General features: G+C 37.6%; 1 protein-coding gene across 1 annotated transcript; it reads left to right on the plus strand.

Annotated features, from left to right (window-relative positions):
- Positions 1 to 9,601: 9,601 nt before the first annotated feature.
- LOC135193215 (DNA excision repair protein ERCC-6-like 2) lies at positions 9,602 to 16,303 on the plus strand. Its single transcript, XM_064176766.1, has 3 exons — positions 9,602 to 9,747; positions 11,389 to 11,573; positions 13,919 to 16,303. Exons 2-3 carry the CDS (start codon positions 11,449 to 11,451, stop codon positions 14,865 to 14,867), a joined length of 1,074 nt encoding a protein of 357 aa, XP_064032836.1. The 5' UTR covers positions 9,602 to 9,747; positions 11,389 to 11,448; the 3' UTR covers positions 14,868 to 16,303.
- Positions 16,304 to 22,941: the final 6,638 nt, after the last annotated feature.

The raw sequence follows: 22,941 nt of genomic DNA on the forward strand, positions 1-22,941 counted from the left end.
TATTATGTGGTTGTAGCAGTTTCCTTGACTTAGAGAAGCTCGGTCAAGGAGACTGACCACTGTTCTGGGATTGTTTTTTATGAAAGTCATTACACAGTTTTAAGGTTTGAATCATTAAGGTTTTTTTCAAACAACTTTTGAAGATTAGAAGTTTCAGCAAGCGTAGTATAAAGAAAAAAGAAGTGGAAGTGATGAGATAAGCTGTTTTAGCACTGCATAGCATATATTGTCTCAGATGATACCTTCTATTATTTTCATTGTTCTGACAAAGACTTTATTTTTTTTCAGATTTTAATGTAATCTCTTTGATTTTTTTTTTTTGTATTTGCTTTCTATTGGTGTATTGCAGTACTGGTTTGTGTGTTTTTATGGTTGAGAACATAGTGGAAATCTGCTTGTTTTACATTGCTTTGGAATTATGTGTATTCCGTATACTCTTTATGTTTTTAATGCCTTTGCTGTAAATTATTTTTCCTTTTTAGTTTGAACATCCAGACTGTAAAAATGATAGAGATCCCCAAAACATTAAGGCACAATTAAAGAGAGAAGAAACAAATTTTTGTGATGATTTCAGTGATGATGATATTCTGGAAACTTCTACGAAAAAATGCGATGGAAGCAAGCCTTGCAGTGCAAATAATGCAATGGTAACAAAGGGACAGCTTTCCTTAATGCAGTGTGGATTCTCTAAGTTGTTGCAGAGAAAAATTGAAACTGTCAAAAAGGAGAATAATAATTATGACTCTTACCATTCAAGTTCTGATGATCAGATTGTAAGAACAAATGTAAATAGCAAGAGCAGTGATTTTCAGAAATGTCAAACCCATGTGCCTGTTTTGGATCATGGGGAATCTACTCAATCACCAGGTGAAACTGATGAAGAAGATGCATCTAGTAGAGGCTGGCTGGTTTTATCAGATTCTGAGAAGGAAGGAGACAGAGAAAGTGAGGATCAAGGAATTTCAAAGCAAAGTGATACAGATGTGGAAACTGACAGCAGTTCTGTCATCTTACCTACCCAAGTTCCAGCATGCCAACAAACATTGCTTACTAAAAAAGTTGAAATGGACAGGTCAATATGTGAAAACCGTGAAGACTTAATGAAAGAAAAAGATGGGCTTGTGCTTAAGGATGACAGTAGGCAGCTTGGGTTCAGTAGTACTGAGTCAGATTCCAGCAAAGAAATGACTTTTGAGGACATCAAGAACAACAAAGGAGATTTGAAAGGAGTGAGTGACCTAAGTGATGAGTCTGATGATATTGAAGTTTCTCATAATTTTGAATCAAGAAAGTTAAGAGCTTTTACCTCTCTAAAATGGAAAGACCGACATGCCCATAATGATGAATTGGGTAATATTTCCAAAGCTCTACTACCAGCAAAGAGGACCAGTAGAAAAGAAAAAGAAAGTGATTCTCAGCATATAGATGAATTTTCATCTTCTGAAGATAACTTACCAGTTAAGAAAATTCTTTACAGAAAGCGAAGCTCTAAGTGTAAAAAACAGAGAGGCAGAGTTCAGTTTGGGTCTCCAAGGCTTCATTTTATTAAAGATACGCCTTTTGCAAAAACAAAGCCTAGCAGTTGTGCCATGCATAGGCCTTCTGCAAGTAAAACTGGATTGGAACATGAGGACCAAAAGGTGGAATCAATGGACAGATATTTAGGTAACTAGTAATTTATTTTCTTTGATTTTATTTCAGCTAAAGTATAAACATATATTTCTTTTATTCCTGGCAAATTTTAAGTTCTTCCTGCTATACGTGTCTTTTGTTAGAAGTTAGTAATAAATACTCTAATAATTAGTAATTTTGTGCTATATTTCCCCTTTAAACAATTCTTTATTTTCTGCAGGGGTGATAGGCTGCTTGGTAGTAGGTTTTTTTTTCTTTTGTTAAACACTTCCTGTCTATTGAAATATGCTAAGATTGAAGATTTATTGAAAATTCACAAATGTAAGTAACTGAACTCACAAGTACTGGCAGGGCTGTTCAATAAAAGCGTGCATGCATGGGAAATAAAAATGTGATCTGGAAATCTGAAATATAATGTAGAAGATCGGATTCTGTTGGGAAATCAATTTTAATATTGCAGCCATGAAATCATAGGTACTTTGAATCTTCTTTTGTCCATCTAATAAAAAAAACACAGTGAAAATGAAACAGTATTAAACTGGATAAATCTCCGTAAGTCTAATGATTGTTGTTAATTTGATAGAGCTGATAAACTTGGTGTTTAGTGAAATCATAACATTTTTAAACTTTAAAACTTTAGAGTCTCTTTCTCAGTGCAACTGTCTGTCTTCAGGCTTTTTGAATAATCAGCATCTTTGATTATATCTTTCTCCTAATGTATCAGATGGTGTTCAAGAAGTGGCATATATTCATTCAAATCAGAAAGTGGTTGGATCCAGCAAAGCTGAGAATTGCTTGAGCCGGTGGGCAGTACGAGATGTTTTTGAGCTGAAGCAGTTTTCCCAGCTCCCTGCTAATGTAGCAGTCTGTAGTGCCAAGGTAAAGAGAAATGTTTGGGAAATATTGGTTGTTCTGTGTTATTTTTTTCCCCCTTGTTTTTCTTCTTTAACAAACTTGTTTTGCTGTTAATGACCACCAAGAATGATCAAGGCAGCTGAGGATGAGAGGAGGCGGCTCAGATGGAAGTCTAATAAATTACTTCTGTGGTATGGTTTTGGGGGTGGTTTTTAGATTGGCCAGCTCTGAAAGAGTTGGGAATTAAACAGCACAGCACCCTCTGTGGGATTCTTCTGTGGGAGAAATGGTAAGATTAAAGATTAGGTGTTTGAAATAAAATTCTCTGACATGTTTTTCTGATTTGAGGCTTGAAAAAGCTTCTGTTTGTCCTGGATCCAGACAGCAAAAATCCAAGTGCTACAATACATAACCAAAATCTGCAACACAAGAAGTTGGATACCAATTGGTTTGCAGGTTTTCTGGGACTAGTGGACACATGCAGTTGCTGTAGTGAGTTAAATTACCTATGTCTCAAATGTAAAGCTAGACTTCACTGGGAGTGCTCGTTTACATAGCAAATACATATATTTCATGTTTTTTTGTTGGTCATGCATCTTATTTAATTACATTTGGAATATATACAAATCTGGAATAAATTCAGGTACAGCTTCCAGATTTTTGTCCATATTGCATAGTGGTTCTAATCTACTCTGACTGTCTGGACACTTTGTTGTTTGCCTTGTGATAAACATTTGCAATTTCCTGGACAGATTCTTAAGATAAACCACAAGCCCAGAATAAATAATGGCTGAATGTGCAGCTTAGTCTAAGGCTGTTGTTCTGGGGTGTGGAACATCTGCAATGGCTGAGGTTTTTGCCAGTGTTGTCGATGTACTGTATTTAATTAAGCCATTAGAAGAGATGCCAAACAATTTTTACACTGTAAGATCAAACTAGGCCAACCAGTAAAAGTGAGGCCTTTTCAGTTCTAACACATTTGCATTAGAATGTACCTTGTTAGCAGAAAACTTGGTTAAAAATACTCCAGAATACTTTAGAAAAGTACTTATTTAATGGCAGTGTCTGAAGGAAAAATTTGAAGAGAGTGCTTTGATTGAATATCTGCTGATCCACCTATGTTCAAAACTGCTTTGCAGGAGTTAATTTGTATTCATGTATCTTATATCTCATTGTTTTGAGTTTGTATAACTGCAAATATTACAAATTAACTTCTCTTGCTTCACTTGTCAGTCAGTTTTTCTGAGGCATCTATTTTTCACACAGAAGCAACAGTAGTATAAACTCTCTTAGAGACGTGAGTAGGAAGAAAACCATCAATAGTTATGGAGAGGCCTGCCTCTTTCTTTGCTTCTTGTTGTTTCTTTTACATAGAGACACCAGTCTAGAAATAATCTCTAGATGAATGCCTGTTCTTACATGCAAAGCTTTGAATTTCTGGTGCATTTTTTAAAAAAAAGCTGCCTGCCAGGGCTTCATAGATAATTTTTAGATACGTTTGACTTAGAATGTTACTGCTACTATTTCCCTTCATGATTTACATTTTATTGTCGAACCTGCAGTTATTTCATCCACTGAGGGGATTTTTTTTGTTAATCTTTCATAATTGTGTGATATTTTGCTCAAAAATACTGTGACTTCGTTAATTTGGAGAGGGGGGGGATCAAGGTGTTAACAACTTAATAACCCGCTAAGTATTTATAGAGGTCTTGATTTTTTTTTCCCAATCCCCTTTTTTTTTTAATGATGAGTTCCAGGCTCCAAAGCAACCTGGCTGATTTTCAGTATGGGAGGTTTTTCTTGCTTTGGTTCTTTGAAATCTTGCACTGCTATCTGTGAAGCTTTTTCATAGCTACCATAAGAAACAGAAGCCTCCCAGAGGCATTGGCATGGGCTATCCAAGGAGGTGCCTGAGTCACCAACCCTGGATGTGTTTAAAAGTCGTTTGGATGTGATGCCTGGGGATATAGTTTAGACTGAACCTTTTAGAGTAGGGATATTGGTTGAACTTGGTGATCTGGAGGGTCTTTTCCAACCTGAATGTGTCTATGATTCTGTGATGAAGAAGATATTTAATGTTTCTAGTCTATCCTGAGTTAAATTACTGCATTCCTTAATTTCCTATTTAATTTCACTGTTAATTGATAAAAACAGTCTATGAGAAACATTTTACACAAGTACAGAAGTCTGAAGTAGGCATTCACTATTGGCTATAAAGCTTAATTTGTTTAGGGAATTTGAATGGAGGGGGAGAGTGGTAAAGCACAGGGAAAACTCTGGAGAAGGCTTGTAGGCTTCACACAATAATCAAGAAGTGGGAATGAGATATAGTAAATAATGTCAAAACCTGCTGATGTTCCACACTGGGTGTAAACTAGGCTTTTTAGTATGTAGAAAAGTGCTACTGGCAAGAACTTGTACTGTACCTGTTGAATATGTGAAGGCACTTTGTTGTTGTTGTTAACTGTATGTTTTCAACTTAAGTTTGCTTAAGGTTTTACTGAAAAGAAATGTACAAAGACAGCCATTCAATTGAGGATTAATCACTATGGCAACAGAAATGTGGTGACTGAAAAGGGAGAGGATGTATTCTCCCCTCAGCTTCCTGCCAGCTGTCATGCTCAACCTCTGTGGAATGAATTCAGGCCAAAATATAAACTGTGACCAGCTCTAAGAAACTGTATTTTTATAAATTTGTACAAGAATCACATTATAAAAGAAGACTTAATCCTTTGAATTGGATGACAGACATTTGGCACTCTTGCCAGTGTTTGACAGAGAAGTAACGGGATGCTTTGTAGTAAAACCTGGATTAATGGTAAAACCCTCTTTATGTTATTGCAATGTGGTGTAAATGAGAGAACTAAGCATGCTGTCAGTTTAGGAAAAAAAGATACCCTTTGTATGTATCTCCAATGCAGATTTAAGTGCTGCTGAGAATAGTGTAAATACAAAAGTTGTGTCATTAAGAACTCCTCTTTATCTTATTTGTATTGCATTGACATTTTGTACATTATTTAAACAAAGACTTTCTATCAGTTATAGTAACTGTGATGCTGTGTGTTTGCACAGCTTTCATATTCAACAAGTTTAGGTAGTTGTTTACAAAGAGTATGCTTTTGGGAGATAATGTTCCATTATCCTTGCTTTTCTAGAATGGGAGTAGCTATTAACCTTTAAAATAATTGTTCCCAAATGATTGGCTTGTAATGCTGCTTTTTTGAGTTTAGTGTTTCAGTTTACAGTGGAATTAACCATTTTCAGTATGACTTTGGATGTGGGTTGTTTTTTCTCAAGATGTGGTGACTTCATATGTGGCATTTTGTGAAGCAGTTTTGTTTTAATCACAGTGTATGTGCATGGTTTTTGGTTTTGCTACTCATAGATGGGAGGGGTGAGCGGGAACAAAACAATGGGTGCAGTTGCATCGATTTCTGCTGGAATAAGCAATTCTCTTTGAATTCTGGGACAGTCTGATTCAAGAAAGTAATAGTGGCTTATAGTTCTCTGTGTCAAATAATTAAATAAAACTAGTCCCAGTGAGAAATTATTGCTGTCTTACCTAAGCAGAAAAGAAACAGAAGTAGATGTGACCTATAGAACACTATCTGTTCTCACTTGACTTAGTAGCCATTTCTCCCTTACCAAGTAAAAGATTAGAGTCCTTGAAATGTCCTTGGGTTTCAGTTTCTACAAGCAGAAGTGATGAGTAGGACAGCCAGGGAAAAGCAGCTACCTACTATTCTGATGAAATTTCTTTAATTTTATCAGGAGGTACAGATAAGTGTTGGTCTTCTAGTGTTGGCAGGGCAGTTTAGGACCTGGAATGGGCCTTAGCAGTTTGCACACACTTGAATATTTATTTCAGCTGTTGGTCTTCTGTGATACTATGAAGTATTAGATACTGTTTTAGTCATAGCAGACGTCCTTTATTTGGTTCAGGAAGCTTGACTATGAATGTGAATGTCCTATAGTATGCTAAAATTTTCATGTGGGCTAGCTTTGTTTTCTAAGACAATTGCGCTGACCGTTAGCTGTTGCCATACCTCTAATATGCAGCTGCCTCTGATTCTCATTCTGCAACCCTGTTTTGTCAGAACAGTAGACAAATGCAGTCTGTGCAAGAAGGCTGCATTCAGAGGGAAAATTATTGTCTGCATAAGAAATAACGCTAAAATAAGATTCAGACTTATTTTGAACTTTGAAATGTGTAACTCACCAGTTTGTTCAGTAGTGCGTCCTCTGTAACTACAAAAGCAATTCTGGTTTGTTTAAGAATCAGTTGCAAGTAGAAACAATCTCATCATTTGATAACTTTTTTATTCTCTTGACCATGTGAACCTCATTTTTAGAGAAAGTGTGGACACTATTATACTTCATCTTCCTCAGAATGCACAATAATGTACATCTGAGAGAGTGAAACTTTTCCACTTCAAACAGTGGACATTTCATATGTACTGCAAAGGCATGCTCTCTTTAATGCAGTTAAATATTTAGCAAAGACTAACTGCTTTCATAATTTCTGTCTGTGTTTTTGTAAAATTCTTGTAAAACATGTATAGCAGACGCTGTATTCAGTAATAATTGTTTCTTTAGATTTGCATTATATGTATTTCTGAAGTACACAAAGAATGTGTTTTAGCACATGGTATATGTGGGGTGATATAATGTTTGTCAAGAATGCCAAACACTTTGGATTTCTGTGTTTCTGTAATTTTGGTTTTTATTCATAATAACTTTTCTGTAGTCATGTGCTTGACATTTCTAAGCATATTTAGATTTTAGTGTGTGAGAAAAACATGATATTGCTTATTTGGGTGCTGGATTGAATACTAGTTCCAGGAGAGAGAATTTGTGCTACTATTTGTGCCATTTGAGTTTTTAACTATTTTTTTCACCTTGTTGGTTAACGGTTTCCAGTAGTTACATGACCAAGCTACAAATCAAAGCCAGACTTGCTATTTTGCAAAACATTTGAGGGTTTTGACCAAAAAAAACTTATTATTTCTTGTTAATTTGTCTTTGTTTCTATTGAATCATTATTTCATTATAGTTCTGAGCTATGCTTATGGATTGATGACTATGGTCTTTGCACTTCTAATGATGGCTCAAGAAATACTACATTCAGATCTATGCTATTAAACTTTCAAGAAGTTCAGCAACACTTTTATTTGTCCAAGTATGGTAATTAATACACAATACTTTAAACAAAGATAATGTGTATTTCCGCTTGCACAGAGTACTTCCTGTGCTGGGGGATATTATTTATTAGTCTGTTCTTTCAGTCATTACATTTCCTAATTCTTAAAGGGTCTGATGTAAAAATAAATGTGGTAGTATATTGGTGATATACGAAAAGCAGTCAGAGGTTCCTAGCTAAATCAAATTGTGTTTGTTGTGCTTTTTGAGATTCTTATGTATATAATATACGTGATAATTGAGATGAACGAGACAAGTGTGGTAAAGTCCGTATGAGATTTCATGTAGGAGCAAGTAATGGGGAAGGACATGCAATAGTTTGTAGAGAAGACACTTGTGGAACAGAAATTAAGCTATTAAAGGAAAATGTCTTCATTAAATAAATTTCAGTTGATAGATATCAGATGTTGAAAGGTAATCAGAAAGATACCAGCCACGAGAGGGAAGAATTAAGGAGAGTAATACATCAATTTGGAAAAAAAAAAAAAAAAAAAAAAAAAAAAGGGCAAAATGGTATGAAATGTTAACTGAAATACTCTTCTTTTTTTTTTTTTTTTTTTTTTTTTTGAGTGGTGAAGCTAGTAGAAAGACACAGAGAATATTTTCATCTCTGTGTGTAAAACTTAGTGCTACTTAGAGTTTCATCCATGTGTTACTTAGAGTAACCAGTTTCAGATTGGGTCTTTAGTGAACATGGAGACATCTTAAGAAAAACTGAATTAAGTGTTTTCGTTTTACTGCAAAAAAAGTTTGTCTTTTTCAAAAAAGGAATTACTGGATTTGGGAGTTGAGGGCTGGATTTCAGTGGGGAGACTTTCAGAAAGGTTCACAAGTTCAACAGAGCCAGTTGTATTTCAGCCTAACTGGGAGCCATTTAGCCAACTGGCTTTGCTCCAGAGAGCTGAGTTTTTCAGGAGTAACTCACAGTGACCATGAGCTTTCACTGTTTTAGCTCCTGTGGCTTTTGGAGTAGCTTGTTTACAGTAACTTTTTCTACTTTAAGGAAAAAATTGTGCAGCTAGTTTAGGTACGAGAGAAGCTCTTTGTAAATATGGTGGGGTTTGCTGTTGTTCTTTTAGGTTTGGCAGTGTGGGTCAATGTACTGAACAGTTTTGTTCTTACAGAACTAAATATGCCATTTGTGAGTTTATTTGCAATAAACAGTACTTTTCACATTAACTCTTGTTCTCTGCAAAGACAAGCAATTTTATGACTTTCAGTGTGTTTACAACATTTGGCTTTTTTCCCAAAGAGATTTTTAATCTTCTGTGTTTGAACAGATGTGTAAACCAAAGTATTGCTGCCTCATATACTTTGGTCTTCTTTAATAAGAGGTAGATGGATGCACATTTATGAGGGCTTAAAATTGACATGATTAGGCTTCTATGGAAGTTATGCTTGCTTGAATTAAATGATGAAATTTTTATTTCCTGGCAGAGTGACAGATGCTCTAGGTCCCCTTATACTGAGGTCTGAGTACTGTGGAATTTTTTCATGCGAGAATTTCAACAGATTAAATGTATTTTAAAACTAGCATTGTTTTCCTCTTCTAAAATATGTTTTCCAAGCAAAGTTATGTGTTTTCCTTGCATATAATAAATAAAAATAACACTTGTAAACATTTTAAATGTGTGCAGAATTGGCAAGTGAAATGTAGAATGTTTATGATGTAGATAATATCTACAGATTTGATCCTAATTTTGTTAATATTGTCATAACACTATTGGTTGAATAGCATTTTTATCTTAACTAGGCCCTTCTTTTCAGTTAAGTGTAGTATTACCAGTAATAATGCAGGGAAATTTTAATCTTTGGGATTGTATGTTTAGCTTAAAGAGTGAAAATCCATGCCCGTAGGTCCCTTAATATTAACATGTCTCTCTGTATGCTAGTTTAAAGTAACTTGCCAAAGTAATGGATTGAGAACAGATGTGAGATTCTAAAGCTCAAGAACATTGTGAACAGCTATGGAAATAAAGGAAGTGGATGTGGATGAAATACAAACATAATGAGAAGAAACATTGTAAATCCAAAATCAAATTTTGAACTGCAGATGACAAGGTGTGAACACAGTTTGTGTTTTCATCTTTCCAGTAGTGTTAGTAGGGGGACGAAGGCATCACTAAGAAGTTATTCTTTATTCTGATCTCATTTGGGGAAAAAATATAAATACATTTATAGAACTTTTTAAAATTTTGTTTTGTGGTGTTGTTGTGTTTGTGGGTTGTTGTTTTTTTTTTGGTTGGTTTAAGTGTTTTTTATTCCATTTTTATCTTCAGACACATTCTTTAATATTTCTGTTTCTCTTGACTTGCATTTTTGCAAAGGGGAAATATTAACGAGAATTTGAGAATTTCTGAAAAATTCCAGGATTGTAAATAATATTATATTTTTGTGCAGTTCATCAGTTTCGATCTGTGGCACAGCCTTCTTAGATTTGATTAAAACATTAGCATTATATGACCTTTACATTTAAAACTGGCATTCTTAATCTAGGAGGCATCATGTGATTGTTAGTATTTTAATCTCATTGATACTATAATAACAGTGTGGTGAGAGTTTGGGGTTTTGTTTGTTTGGTTGTTGTTGTTGTTGTTGATGGTGACTCTTCTGAAAGTATCTACAAATCTGAGTATCTCTGTGTGATGGTTTAGGTGTTTCCTGCCCCCCTACACTTTAGAAATCACCCAGACTAGACTCATCCAGCTCTGGAAATATGAGTGAAGCTATTTATTTACAGCTAGCGCAATATACAAGCAGATATTTACAGTATATACAGTTATATACAGAAATATACAAGGTAAAAGGTAATACAGAAGCACAACTCCCCTCCCAGAAACCTGAGTCCCCAGGAGGGGCTCTCAACCACCCCCGCACCTTCCCCCTACCCTTCTCAACCTTACCCCAGTTCCAAGGAAGAATTGAGGCTCGGCCAGAGGTTAAGAAGCAAAGTGGGTTAGGCCAAATGGAAGGTGAGGTTAGGAAGTAAGATGTTGCTCAGTCAGCAGCCCAAGCAAGAATGAGAGAAAATGGCAAGAGTGTTATCTAATGTTTTCATTTCTTGTTCCCATAGCTCTTAGCGAGACTGTGAGGGAAGTAGACATCACCATTGTTTTCCTTTCACAGCCTGTAATCTAGTTCTTCTCACCAAAACGTTCTACCCTGCTTCAAACTAGCACACTCTGTGTGTATATGTGTGTTAGAGATTGTGATGGCAAAACTGGTTCCTCCATAACTTTGCTATCTTTGACTAGTGGTGTGATAGTTTATGATTTTGAGTGTTAAATTGTTAATCAAGAGCTCTGGATATATAGTGTGCATAAAATTGTGGGACGTGCATTAACAAGTGGGAATCAGCAAATCCGAAGCACAGGTTAATCTTTATAAATTTTTCTAAGAAGTTATTAGCTATGTGTTAAAACTGTAAGCTATTTGCTGTAAGCTGTTTTCTACTTAGTAGTGATATTTGGAGATTGTGACTGAGAGGTGAATCCTGTTTGGAAAAATATCCCACCTCTCTCTTAAAAGAACCAAGACTTGTCTTTAGTGTCCCTGGGACTTTATGACTGTGTGGCTCTCCATCCTACTCCTAGCATTCAATTTATTGAGCACTAACAAAGACTGAGAGAATTGTGCACTGTAGAACTTGTCATTATGTCAGAGATGTGCTGTTTTGACAATTTCTATGTCTCATTTCACTAGAAAAATGAAGAAACTCCAGAAGATGACACAGCAGAGAAGAGTATTACTGAGGAGCAAGGCATGCTGGCTAACAGTAGTCAATGTCACCCATATGTTTTGCATCCTGTGACCCAGAAAAACAAGACAGTACACAGAGTAGGTTCAACCACTTTCTTGGTTGGGAGCACACCAAAAAGAATCCGCAGGTGAGACACTATTGGTGAGGTAGAAGTAAAATTTTGAGGTTGAAGTGAACTTCCCTCAGGGCAATTGCTTTTGTCTTTGTTTTAAGCCATACTCAGGGAATACTTATATTCTGTGGCAAGAGGAAAACTACTGGGTAACTTCCACATACTATACAAGGAGTATCATAATTGATTAATAAAATGAATTGAAACTACTTTAACATATTGACTCAATGTGTCATAAAGCTGTGCAGATATCATCACCATGAGTGTCCATGGTATGTGCATCAGGCAGAACTACAAAGTGATGTTAAAGCTCTATAGAAACAAATTCTGTAGTGTGAGCTTCAGGCTACATACTGCTTTTGCCCAGTTCTCATAACTTTCATTGAAGAGACTATTGGACTTGGATTTTTTTTAACATGAGGCTCAGTATTTTTTAATATTTCTTCTAATGTTTTGCTTCCTCTCATTAATTTTTTTTAGAGAGCATTTTTTCTATCTATTTATTTTCCCTTTTCCTCCAAAGTATTACTGTTAGTATAAATAAATAAATTGGCATATAGGTAGAAGTTCAATAACAGCAGCCATATGGTACATGGAAATAGAAAGCAAAAAGCAGTAGCTAGTTAGGTAATGCTACAGAACTGAGATTTGGTATATATTTTCAGTTTAGCCTTGAGAGAAATTACTGTGTGAGAGTTGATGCCCAAGTAATGCCTGTAAGCATTCAGAATCTTTTGTATTAGCCAGCTGGCCTCAGCTATCCAAACTTATCACTGAAGTGACAGACTTGCTTACTGTTTTACATAATGAAAACTCTTAAGAGGTAGGTAGAGGAGAACCCTTCATGTAAAGTATCACATGCAGTCATACTTACCAGTAATCTGTTGAGGTAAGATTTTCAAAAGCAATGAAGTTACTAAGGATGTTATTCTAAGAATGTTAGCATCTGGCCTGCAGTTAATTTTTGTGATGATATGCTACGCAATGGATGGGAATGATTAGGGGCCTCAGTTTGTGTTGCTGCTAAGGCAGAGTGGGAAGCTGTCTGCAGCCACCACACATGAAGGATGTAGTTGTAGTTAGCCAGTCGTGAGGTATATAAGGCTAAACATGTTTAAATCTCGCAGGCTGTTGAAGCCCTCATCCAGGAAAGGCAACTCATTTCATATCCTTTATATACTAAGGGAGCATAAACCCGCCTCTCAAGCCTTCCAGTGATGTTACCTGATCCCAGACTGTGGGTACCTCAGAGTATGATCTCCTTTACTTAAGGCATGCATTCTTAGCAGAAAAAAGTGTGTAATGACTAATTGGATGTGATGGAGAGGACAGTCCATGTCTTCTGTGACAGTGTGTGTCCATCTCTTGTTTAGAAAGTCTTTTAGAAAAAGTTTGAACAATCACTATTATTTTTACTTTTGGTCCAGCCACATTCTACTATCTGTCCATCTGCATCATTTTGGCAGCTAAACACCACATACTTTCTTATATCTGGTCCTGGGGATACTAAAATTCACTATAAGCTTTGGACTATAAGCTGAAGAAATCACTTAAACTAGAGTTTAATATTTAGAAGTCACATCAGTTATTCTGGGGTTGTTATTCTTTTTTCTCTCTCACTCTGGCCTGTATCAGCAATACAGTGTGACAAGCAGGACCAGGGACTTGATTGTACTCCTGTAGTCAGTACTGGTGATGTCACACCAGTGGCATCTGTGAACTGTGTTCAGTTTTGAGGCCTTCACTACAGGTGAGGTGCTGAAGTGTGTCCAGAGAAGGGTAAGAAAGCTGATGAAGCTTCTGGAGAACAGATCTCCTGAGGAGCAGCTGAGGGAACCAGGATTGTTTATCCTGGAGAAAAAAAGGCTGAGGGAAGACCTTGTTGCTGTTCTCAGCAACTCCCTGAAAAGAGGTTGTGGTGAGGGGGGCATTGGATCTCTTCTGTCTAGTGACAATTGATAGGCTAAGAGGAAGTGGCCTCAAGTTGCACCAGGGAGTTTCAGATGTTAGGAGAAATTTCTTCACTGAATGGTTACCAAACACTGCAGTAGGCTTCCTAGGGACATGGTTGAATCACTGTTCTTGGAAGTGTCTAGAAGATGCATAGATGTGTTGCCAAGGGACATGGTTTAGCAGCAAACTTGGTAAAGTTAGGTAATGGTTGGCCTCAATGCCTTTAAAGGTCATTTCCAACCAGAATGATTTTCTAATTCTGTGAATAAAACCAAGCAGTGCTGCTAATAAGGGAATCACTTTTAGTGATTACTTACTGGGATATGTAGAGAAATTGAATTAATTGAAAGCTGCTTTTATTTCTAGTTAAAGGTGTCAAAGCATTTTTCCCTTCTTGATAATTACAGGAGACAATTTGAGGAAATGGTATCCCACTTTAATATGGGATCAGTGGAAGAACTTGCAGAACATATTGCGAAAGCTACATCAGAAACAAGACAGAAGATGTTGAAGGAATTCTACATCTCTAAGCATCCAGAGGCGGAGTCTGTCTTCACGGTTGAAGTACCAACACAAGCTTCAAATGACGGTGAGGAAAGAGAATTGGGTACAACACACTCCAAAAAAAGAAAATCCATTGTTAATTTTAGAAGATCCAAGTCTACTTCTTCATCAGCTAAAGGACCGCTTCTGAGCAGAGCTACAGAAGCACAGAGCTGTAAAGGAGAAATGGAGCAGCTTCACGACTGCTACTTGCGAGATGTGCGTGTTGATGCAGAATATAAACAATCACCCACTGTTGCAAGTCAACATACTAAAAGGAGAAACAGTCAGGCATTCAAGGATTTTATGGCATCTGGCTCATTAAGCAGTAAATCAGAAATAATTGAGGTGCTGCCTGTAAAAGGCGGTAAAGGACAGCAGGACTTGGAAGGAACACTGCTGCCAAGAAAAAGATCCCTGTCTCAGTCAGAAAACAGAGAGAGAAAAGCTCTGACTTGTAAGAAAAAGTCTTTTGTGGACTTACTTGGAGATACCTCTATTCTCAATGACCTCTTCAGAAATGATGGAAATGCTTCTGCAGAATCACCAAGGAAAGTCCCCTCAAGGCAAGTCGAAAAACTGCAGGAGAGACCAAAGGATTTCTGGGACATGCTGAGTGAGCAGAATGAGGAGAGCCTCAGAAAGCTGACAGATATAGCAGTCATAGAGAAGCTGTGTGAAAGAGCTCCTCATTCCCCAGTGACAGAAGAGAAAGAAGTGTGTGAAAGTTCTCTGTGGAAGAAAAATGAAAATTTTCTCTGGAAAAGATACAGTTCAGATGATTCAGATGGGCCATCCACTGCTACCTCTTGAAAGGTAGTCAAGTGAAGGTTTTTTATGAGAGTTGTGCTGTATTTTAGTTGAAATTAAAATACATACAACTTCAGCAATACACAGCAAAACACGATACCTCCATGAAATTAAAAGCACAATGATGAAGTAATATTTATGATTATCTCCATTTACAGGTGTGAATATATGTAGTTGCATGTTCAGTGTATAGTACATGTGTGCATAATAATGTATATGTATTTTATCTTGTAAGCTACACCAATTTTAAGTTAAACTTTTCAACTTTTTAAAATGTTCTGAGTGCACTTTGCTTTCTGGAATTCTGATTATATTCCTAGATTAGGAGTATTTTATTCCTAGTCTAGCAGCAGCAGCATTGTCAGCAAGTTTGCTGATGACACACAGCTGGGAGGAGTGGATGACACATCAGAAGGTTGTGCTGCTATTCAGCGAGATGTGGACAGGCTGGAGAGAGGTGGGGAGGCATTCAGTGAAATATAACAAGGGCAAGTGCAGAGTGGCACCTGGAAAGACCAACCCAATGTACCAGTATAGTTGGGGACTGACCTGTTGGTCAGTGTAGGAGAAAGGGAGCTTGGGGTCATAGTGGGCAACAGGATGACCATGAGTGAGGAATGTGCTGTTGTGGCCAAGAAGGCCTGGGGTGTATTAGAAGGGGCATGGCCAGTAGGTCAGGAGAGATCCTCCTCCCTCTCTCCTCTGCCGTGGTGAGGCCACATCTCAAGTCCTGTGTCCAATTCTAGGCCCCTCCATTAAAGAAGGACCTCAGGCAGCTGCCTGAAAGAATCCAGTGCAGTGCCACAAAGATGATGGAGTGAAACATCTCCATTATGAGGAAAGGCTGAGGGAGCTGGGTCTCTTTAGCCTGGAGAAGAGGAGACTGAGGGGTGACCTCATTAAAATTTATATGTCCAGTGATTAGAAGAAGAGGCAACGGGTGCAATGCAAGCTAGAACGTAGGAGATTCCATGTAAACATAAGGAAAAACTCCTATCACTGGGAGGGTGACAGAACACTGGAACAGGCTGCCCAGAGGGGTTGTGAAATTTCCTTCTCTGGAGATACTCAAAACCAGCCTGAATGCATTTATGTGTGATACAACATAGGTGATCCTAGAAGTGTTCTAGTCCTCTAATATCAAATGATATTAACAGGACTTGACACTGATATTCCAAGTGTTTTCTAAGCTACTGGAGACTTAGGGACTTGACAAGTTAGAGAGGATGTCCTTGTGCTTAGTAGCCTTTGATGATTTTTTTAAAACTTAGTTCCTGCTCTCCCCTGTGATTTCACCCAGTCTCTGTGAAGCTGTTGAGCTTCTAATCTTCAGTGTCCTGTGGCAGTGAGTTTCTCGGCTCAGCTGATATGAGCAACCACTGATTTTACTTTGTTTGCTCTTTTTCTGTGCAACACATTAAATTGTGCTAAATGTCAAACTTTGTCTCTCATTACACTTTCATGTTCCATCTTTTGTTTATTTAGACTTACATCTTTGTGACCTGCACAGTACCTGGGTGTCATTTTTCTGTGCAAGCAAAGGAGAGAGAAAAACAGTAGTTTAAAATAAAAGAGTTTCCTTCTGAATTTCATGGAAAGCCTGATTGCGTTCAGTAATTCAGTCTCAGTGTTGCCTATATTTATTTCATACATTATAGTACCTGATAGGAAAAGAAAAAAGAACCCCAAACCACAAAAAACCCAAACAACCCCACAACAGAACAATGATTTAAACTGGCAAAACTTACTACTTGCTTAAGAAATTAAGCTAGTTTCATTTTGTAAGCGTTGTATTCTGGAAAAAAAACCACATTATTGCATGTGGACTTGGAAAATATCACAGAATTGAATGTAGAGATTGATGATTGCTGGTTTTTGTTCTTATTTGAAACACAAATATTTTGTTAGGAATAGTTTTATAGATATTTGTGTAGCTACATTTAAAATTAGACATGCATATTCTTAGAACCACAATAAGGTAAGTTTTTGATGAAATGAACTGTAACCTGTAGAATTAGTCTTCTGTTAACACAGAATGTTGCTGTTAAAAGTATTGCAGCTTGAATTCAGCTTCCGTGGATAGTCAGAAGGTTTGCCAGTCATATTTTGCTTACACAGTTGTAATTACTGTGCTGCATCATTTTGCTTCAATATGGCAGCTTCAGTCATTTCTGTAGAAGGAACAACTTGAGACCATTTCACTGAGGCTTTTCCTTGCCAGAGTTAAAGTACACAAATTAGCCAGCAGTTAGCTATGAGGAAAATTCAAGGACCATAGGGATGGAATTATGAAATGGTTTAATTTGGAACAGCCTTTTAAAGATTATCTAGCTGAACTCCATGCTGTGAGGAAGGACATCTTTTACTAAATTAGATTTCTCAAAACCTCATTCAACCGACCTTGAAGAATTCCAGGGGTGGGGCATCCATAACTTCTCTGAGCAAGCTCTTCCAGTGTCTCACCATCCTCATCACAGCCAAAAAAAACCCCACTTCTGGTGTGCAGTCAGTCTGCCCTCTTCTTAGTTACTGTTCTGGCACTACAGGCCTGCGTAAAAAGTTTTCACAGTCTTTCTTAGAAATTCCTTTTGATTATTGAAAGGCCACAATAGAATCACCCTGCAGTCCCTCTCTCACACCATTTTCATGTGTCTAACAGATCCATGTCTATCTTTCACTGAGGATCCCAGATACGAATGCAGGACTCTAGGTGTAGTCTTGTGAAAGTAGAGTACAGGGAGAGAATTACTGCCCCAGATTGCTACCTTGAGGACTACTCTAGCGATCGGTCATGGTTAATTATGAAGATTCGATTAATGACCCACTTTTCTGTCAGACAATACTCTTTGTATGGAGTAAGGAATTTCTACATGCTGGCAAGCAATCTTCCTTCTGAAACACTGGCTGTAATAAAATTTCCAAACAAAAAATGTTTTCCACAGATTGGAAGAGTGGCTTTAAGAAAAGTGATATCAGGTCTCATTTACCAAACAGTCTGTCACGTTTCTCAGTGCTATGGGATTGTATAGTACCTTCCCCTAATGCATAACCAGGGCTTCGCGTTGCTCTGGAGATCTTAACCCTAACCTTTGATTCTTGTAACTCAGTATTGGGGTTTGTATTCAGTGTACTGTAAAACTGGTTTTATCTGGTGGGTAAATACTACAAAATTTTAAAACCTTGGATGCTGAAGTTGCACAGCAGCAGTCTGTGAAGGGCAGTAGTTCTTGTGGTCTGGATGTGTGCCCTCTAGAAAATAAGATTAAATCAGATCTGGAGCAGCTTCTACTTCAGGTCATGGGAAGCCGTTGTCTTTACTCTGTCTCTGTGTTAGCCATTATGTGCTTGTTGTAAGTGGAACACATCTAAAAAGCCTGCTTGAGAAATTTGATTTATCTGGAACAAACAGTTTAGTAGTTAATATATACAATAAAGTACCAAGCCCCTTCATCTTTACAGGCAGCTAAGGTAAGTGTATTCCCTAGCTTCTTCTCACCCTGAATCTATACTGTTTTCTTGTTACTGTAGCCACCAATATTTAAGGTACTGTGATGGTTTGGGTGTTCCCCGCCCCTCCCCCACACACACTTTGCAAATCTCCGAGACCAGACTCAGCTGGCTCTGGAAATCGAATGAAGCTTATTATTTACAGCTAGCACAATATACAAGCAGATATTTACAGTACATACAGTTCTATACAGAAATATACAAGGTATACAGAAACAGAACATCCCTCCCAGAACCCTCAGTCCCCAGGAGGGGCTTCCAAACACTCCTTCACCTTCCCCCTGCCCCTCTCAACCTTACCCCAGTCCCAAGGAAGAATGGAGGTTCAGGCAAGGGGGTAGGAAGCAAAGTGGTGGATTAGTCAAAGAAACAGGAGAGAGGGGTGAGGTTAGAGATGCAGCTCAACCAGTTCCCCAGCAGCAGTTGCTTTATGTTTTGAATTTTGTTTTTATACATCTCAGCAAGCCTAGGAGCGAGGTAAACATCACCATTGTTTTCCTTCCACAGCCTATAATCTAGCTCCTCTCACCAAAACATTCTACCTAGGCACAGATACAAATGAAGGTTGGTTAGGTAGAGCAGCTTTTAGCTGAGATTTTTCTTAAGATGCCAAAAGAAGCAGAAAATTGTTGCTTGTAAGTTTGAATTATGTACAACTGAAAGAAATAGTCTTAAGATAGCCTCCCTTGTTAACAAACAACATAAGGCCTTTCATTGGTAGCATCAATTATGAATCTTTTTACAGAGTAGCATGTTTCTGGGAGAGACAAACTTCTGCTTAGCTAAAAAACAGAAGATTTGGTGGAATAAAGAATGTGTTATTAAATATGTTAAAAAAGCTGATGGCTTGAGAATGGAATAACCCCTTGATGTCCACAGGAAAAAGTGAAAAATTAAGTGCTATAAACAACACTAAAAATAATTGAAGTTAAAAAGGAAACTCTCTAAGGATAAATCTTGTGTAATAGGTTGTGCAGTGCTGACTAGGCATCAGAAACAGGAGAGACGAATACCTGCTAGAAGCTGCATAGGTAAAGCTGGTGTTTTGTGGGCTAGAAGGAGGGACTGGTAATTTCTTAATCTGAGGTCTGGAAGGGGCTGAATAATCTTGTTTTCAGCTAATCTGGAGAAGCTCGAGAGAGGCTTGACATGCACACCGCTCACTTTGTCAGTCATGATCTGAATCATTACATACTGGGGACGGCAAAATCTGAGTTAGGTAAGATTGCTCATTTTACTTCTTATAGAACCTCAGAAAAGATCTGTGAGGCTGCTTCACAAGTAAGAAGACATCATTTTCCTGAAGAAACTGGGAAATTGTTTCTCATCTGTGAAGTGATGATATGCGTAAATCAAAGAAGCACGTGTTTTATTTACCCATATGCCAAGTGCTGGTGATGTATTTGTGGAAGCGCATTTGTTAGCTGCATTTGAACTGAGCTACAAGAAGATGCCTTGAAGTCAGATGTCACTCCCTATTTTCCTCTGCAAGTTTAACATATTTTACTAAGAAATATCACTGAAGCCATAAATACTGCAATATAGTGTGCTAGGCATCTGAACATAAAACATTTTTGTCAGAAAGAATATGTCCATATGATTTTAGAAAAATTAATCTGGACAAATACAAAATAATTTGATCATACTAAAGAGTGGGTTTGTCTTCTTGAAAACTTGTGGTTATCAATTTATTTGGCTGTGAAAATGCACAAGGCTTTGGAGGACTCTGTTTAGTGTTATGGTAGACTGAGGTTCGTATAGCTTCTCCATGCAAGTTGAAGAAGCTGCATAGCTACAGGGAAATGGTAGGAGCCTTCTAGTGTAAGGAAATAGCTTCATGGTAGTTTTCATCTGATCTCAATATCCACCAGCCAAGAGGAGAAGGAGCACTTTCATCTGGAGATGTCTCACCACGTTATTAATGTTCCTTATTGCAGATTCCTTGTTCTTTTATTCAGTGGAGTTCCTACGGGAACCCCTTACAGGGGTACCAGTAGTTTCCCATTGCCTTCAATGCAAATTCTTTGACTGCAAAACAAATTAAATGGTAAGAAATCTGATACCTACCCAGCCCAGGTACAGGACCTTACATCTGGCCTTGCTTGACTTCATGAGGTTGGCTTGGGCCCACCTGAAAATCCTGTCCAAATCCCTCTAGATGGCATTTCTTCCCTCCAGCATGTCAGCTGGACCACACAGCTTGGAGCCCTCTTCAAACTTGCTGAGGTGGACTCAATTCCACTGTCCATGTTGCTGACAAAATTATTAAACAGCACTGGTCCCATTGCCAACTCCTGTGGAACATAATTTATCACTGGTCTCAATATGGACATCGAGCTGTTGACCACAACTCTCTGAGTGGGACTATCCAGCCAATTCCTTATCCAGCAAGTGGCCCAGTCCCTCAAGTCCATGGCTTTTTTTTTTCATTTTGGAGACTGGGATGTCATGCAGGACAGTGTCAAATGCTTTACACAAATCCAGGTAGATGACATTAGCTGTTCTTCCCTTATCCACTGATGCTGTAATTCCATCTTAGAAAGTTCATCAGGTGTGATCTGCCCTTGGTGAAGACATAAGTTACTATCTATCACCTCTTCTTCATTTTGCATATGCCTTAGCAAAGCCTTCAGGACAATCTGCTCCATGAGCTTGCCAGGCACAGAAGTGAGGCTAACTGGCCCATAGTTTCTGAGGTCTTCCTTTTTGAAGATGGGGGGGTTATGTTTCCTTTGCTTTTCTGGCCAGCAGGAACTTCACCAGATTGCCATGACTTTTCAGGTATGATGAACAGTGGTTTGGCAGCTTCATCTGCCATCTTCATCTACATATGTAGACATATATAAGTATATAATAAATTAATATTATGGATTATCTACAATATGATCTTTTGCTAACCTATGTGAAGACAAATTACGGTTGTATGAATTACATTGTTTAGGCCTGTGGGAAAACAGATATTTTGGCAACATAATTGACATACTGTTGTCTGAACCTTGAGAATATGGAATAACTTTGTCATTTAGAACTTTGTGTTTCTATCAAATTGTTGTAAATTGATAACACAGCATCTGATCGCACTTTGTTTCAAACTCAGAAGCCTTAGGATGCTTAGCAAATGCTGAAAAATCAGATCTTGCATCCATAGCAAATACCTGGACTGTTGCATTCATCTCTCTGATGCTCACATGCACAAGGAAGAAATTAAATAGGACAATACACTTGGCCTGGACTGTGATATTTCTCTTGAAATATTTCTGATTGTATATGAAGGGATTCTCTTCTTAAAGTCCACTTCATTGAAAGAGATAGAAGAAGAACACCCAAAATTCTAGAACCCAGCAGCAGCAACCAGAACAGGAAGCCTCCCTTGCCACAATCTGAACTTCAAGTCGCATAATGCTTTGCTGCAATTAGCACTTTCATTTTTTAATCTAGCATGACTGCAGGATGGTATAAATAACAGCAGCAGGTTCAACCCAAGCCATGGTATGTACTTAAAGGAAAGAGTTGGACTTACAATTACTTATGTAATGGAAAAGTTAAAAACCTCAGTAATAATGGGGAAAAGTGTTGAATGTTGATTCTTGATCTTTTGCTTTACCTTTTGGTTCAAATATTCTGTGTCCTGGTAGGGCACACATCCTTCCAGGCCAGTTTAAACTTTGTTCTCCTTCTGTTGCGGGTCTGGGAGTTGAGTAGAATGAGCAAACAATGAGGGTTTTGCCCCAGCCTGGAATATCTTGAATTTTACCCTGAAATTATTATCACAAGTTTTGGAAGTGTCTTTGTACAGGAAATGTACTCAAGGACAAAGCATTGTGAGTACATATGCTGGAGGTAATGCTAAGATTCCATAAGCATAGTGAGATTTTCCTGGGTTTGCATTCCTATTTTCCAAGTTCTCATTTATTAAACTGTTTAATTCTGTCTTTATAAATACACCTTGTGCAACTACTTCCTGTCAGCTGAAAATCCAAAGAATCTCAAGGATTTTTCCCAAATTTTGATTAATAATAATACAAATCAATCTTAATATATAAATTTATATTAGTAACCAATTATTAATTTCAACAATAATGCTTGTGAATACTATAAAAAGGAAGAATATCCTAGTTATCAAATGAAAACAAGCCAAAGATGTGAAACCTTTTTGTACCTGGAGACCCTGATACCCTGAATGTCAAAGAGTTCTGCCTCCCTTACTTGAAGAAGGGTAAAGATTTAGGCCCTCTTCCCTGTCATGTCAATGGTGCAGTGATTATCTATTTAGACCGCAGTGTTAGGTTGAGTGTGGTTTCATTTATTTTCTCATTCATTTTACTTTCCTCACATTGGAAATTTCAAGATTCATCTTGAAAGAAGACTTTGTGTTTACGACTTGGATAGATTGATACTTCCCTCTGTAATTGATTTACTATAGTTTAAGCATATTGCTAGTTTATCCTTTGTTGCTTCATTCCTCGACTGGTGAGAAGTGAGCATTGAAAACCACTGGAAAGCTGCAGTGAGTCTGTTCCCACTGGTAGCAGAGAACTTCCATTTTTAGCTTCACAGGATTACAGGGTAA

This window comes from Pogoniulus pusillus, chromosome Z (genome assembly GCF_015220805.1).
Source record: "Pogoniulus pusillus isolate bPogPus1 chromosome Z, bPogPus1.pri, whole genome shotgun sequence".
Taxonomy (NCBI): Eukaryota; Metazoa; Chordata; class Aves; order Piciformes; family Lybiidae; genus Pogoniulus; species Pogoniulus pusillus.

Coding starts and splice junctions, on each gene's coding strand:
- LOC135193215 (XM_064176766.1), top strand. CDS start 11,449: ATGCTGGCTAACAGTAGTCAATGTCACCCATATGTTTTGCATCCTGTG. Junction 11,574..13,918: donor ACACCAAAAAGAATCCGCAG/GTGAGACACTAT, acceptor TGATAATTACAG/GAGACAATTTGAGGAAATGG.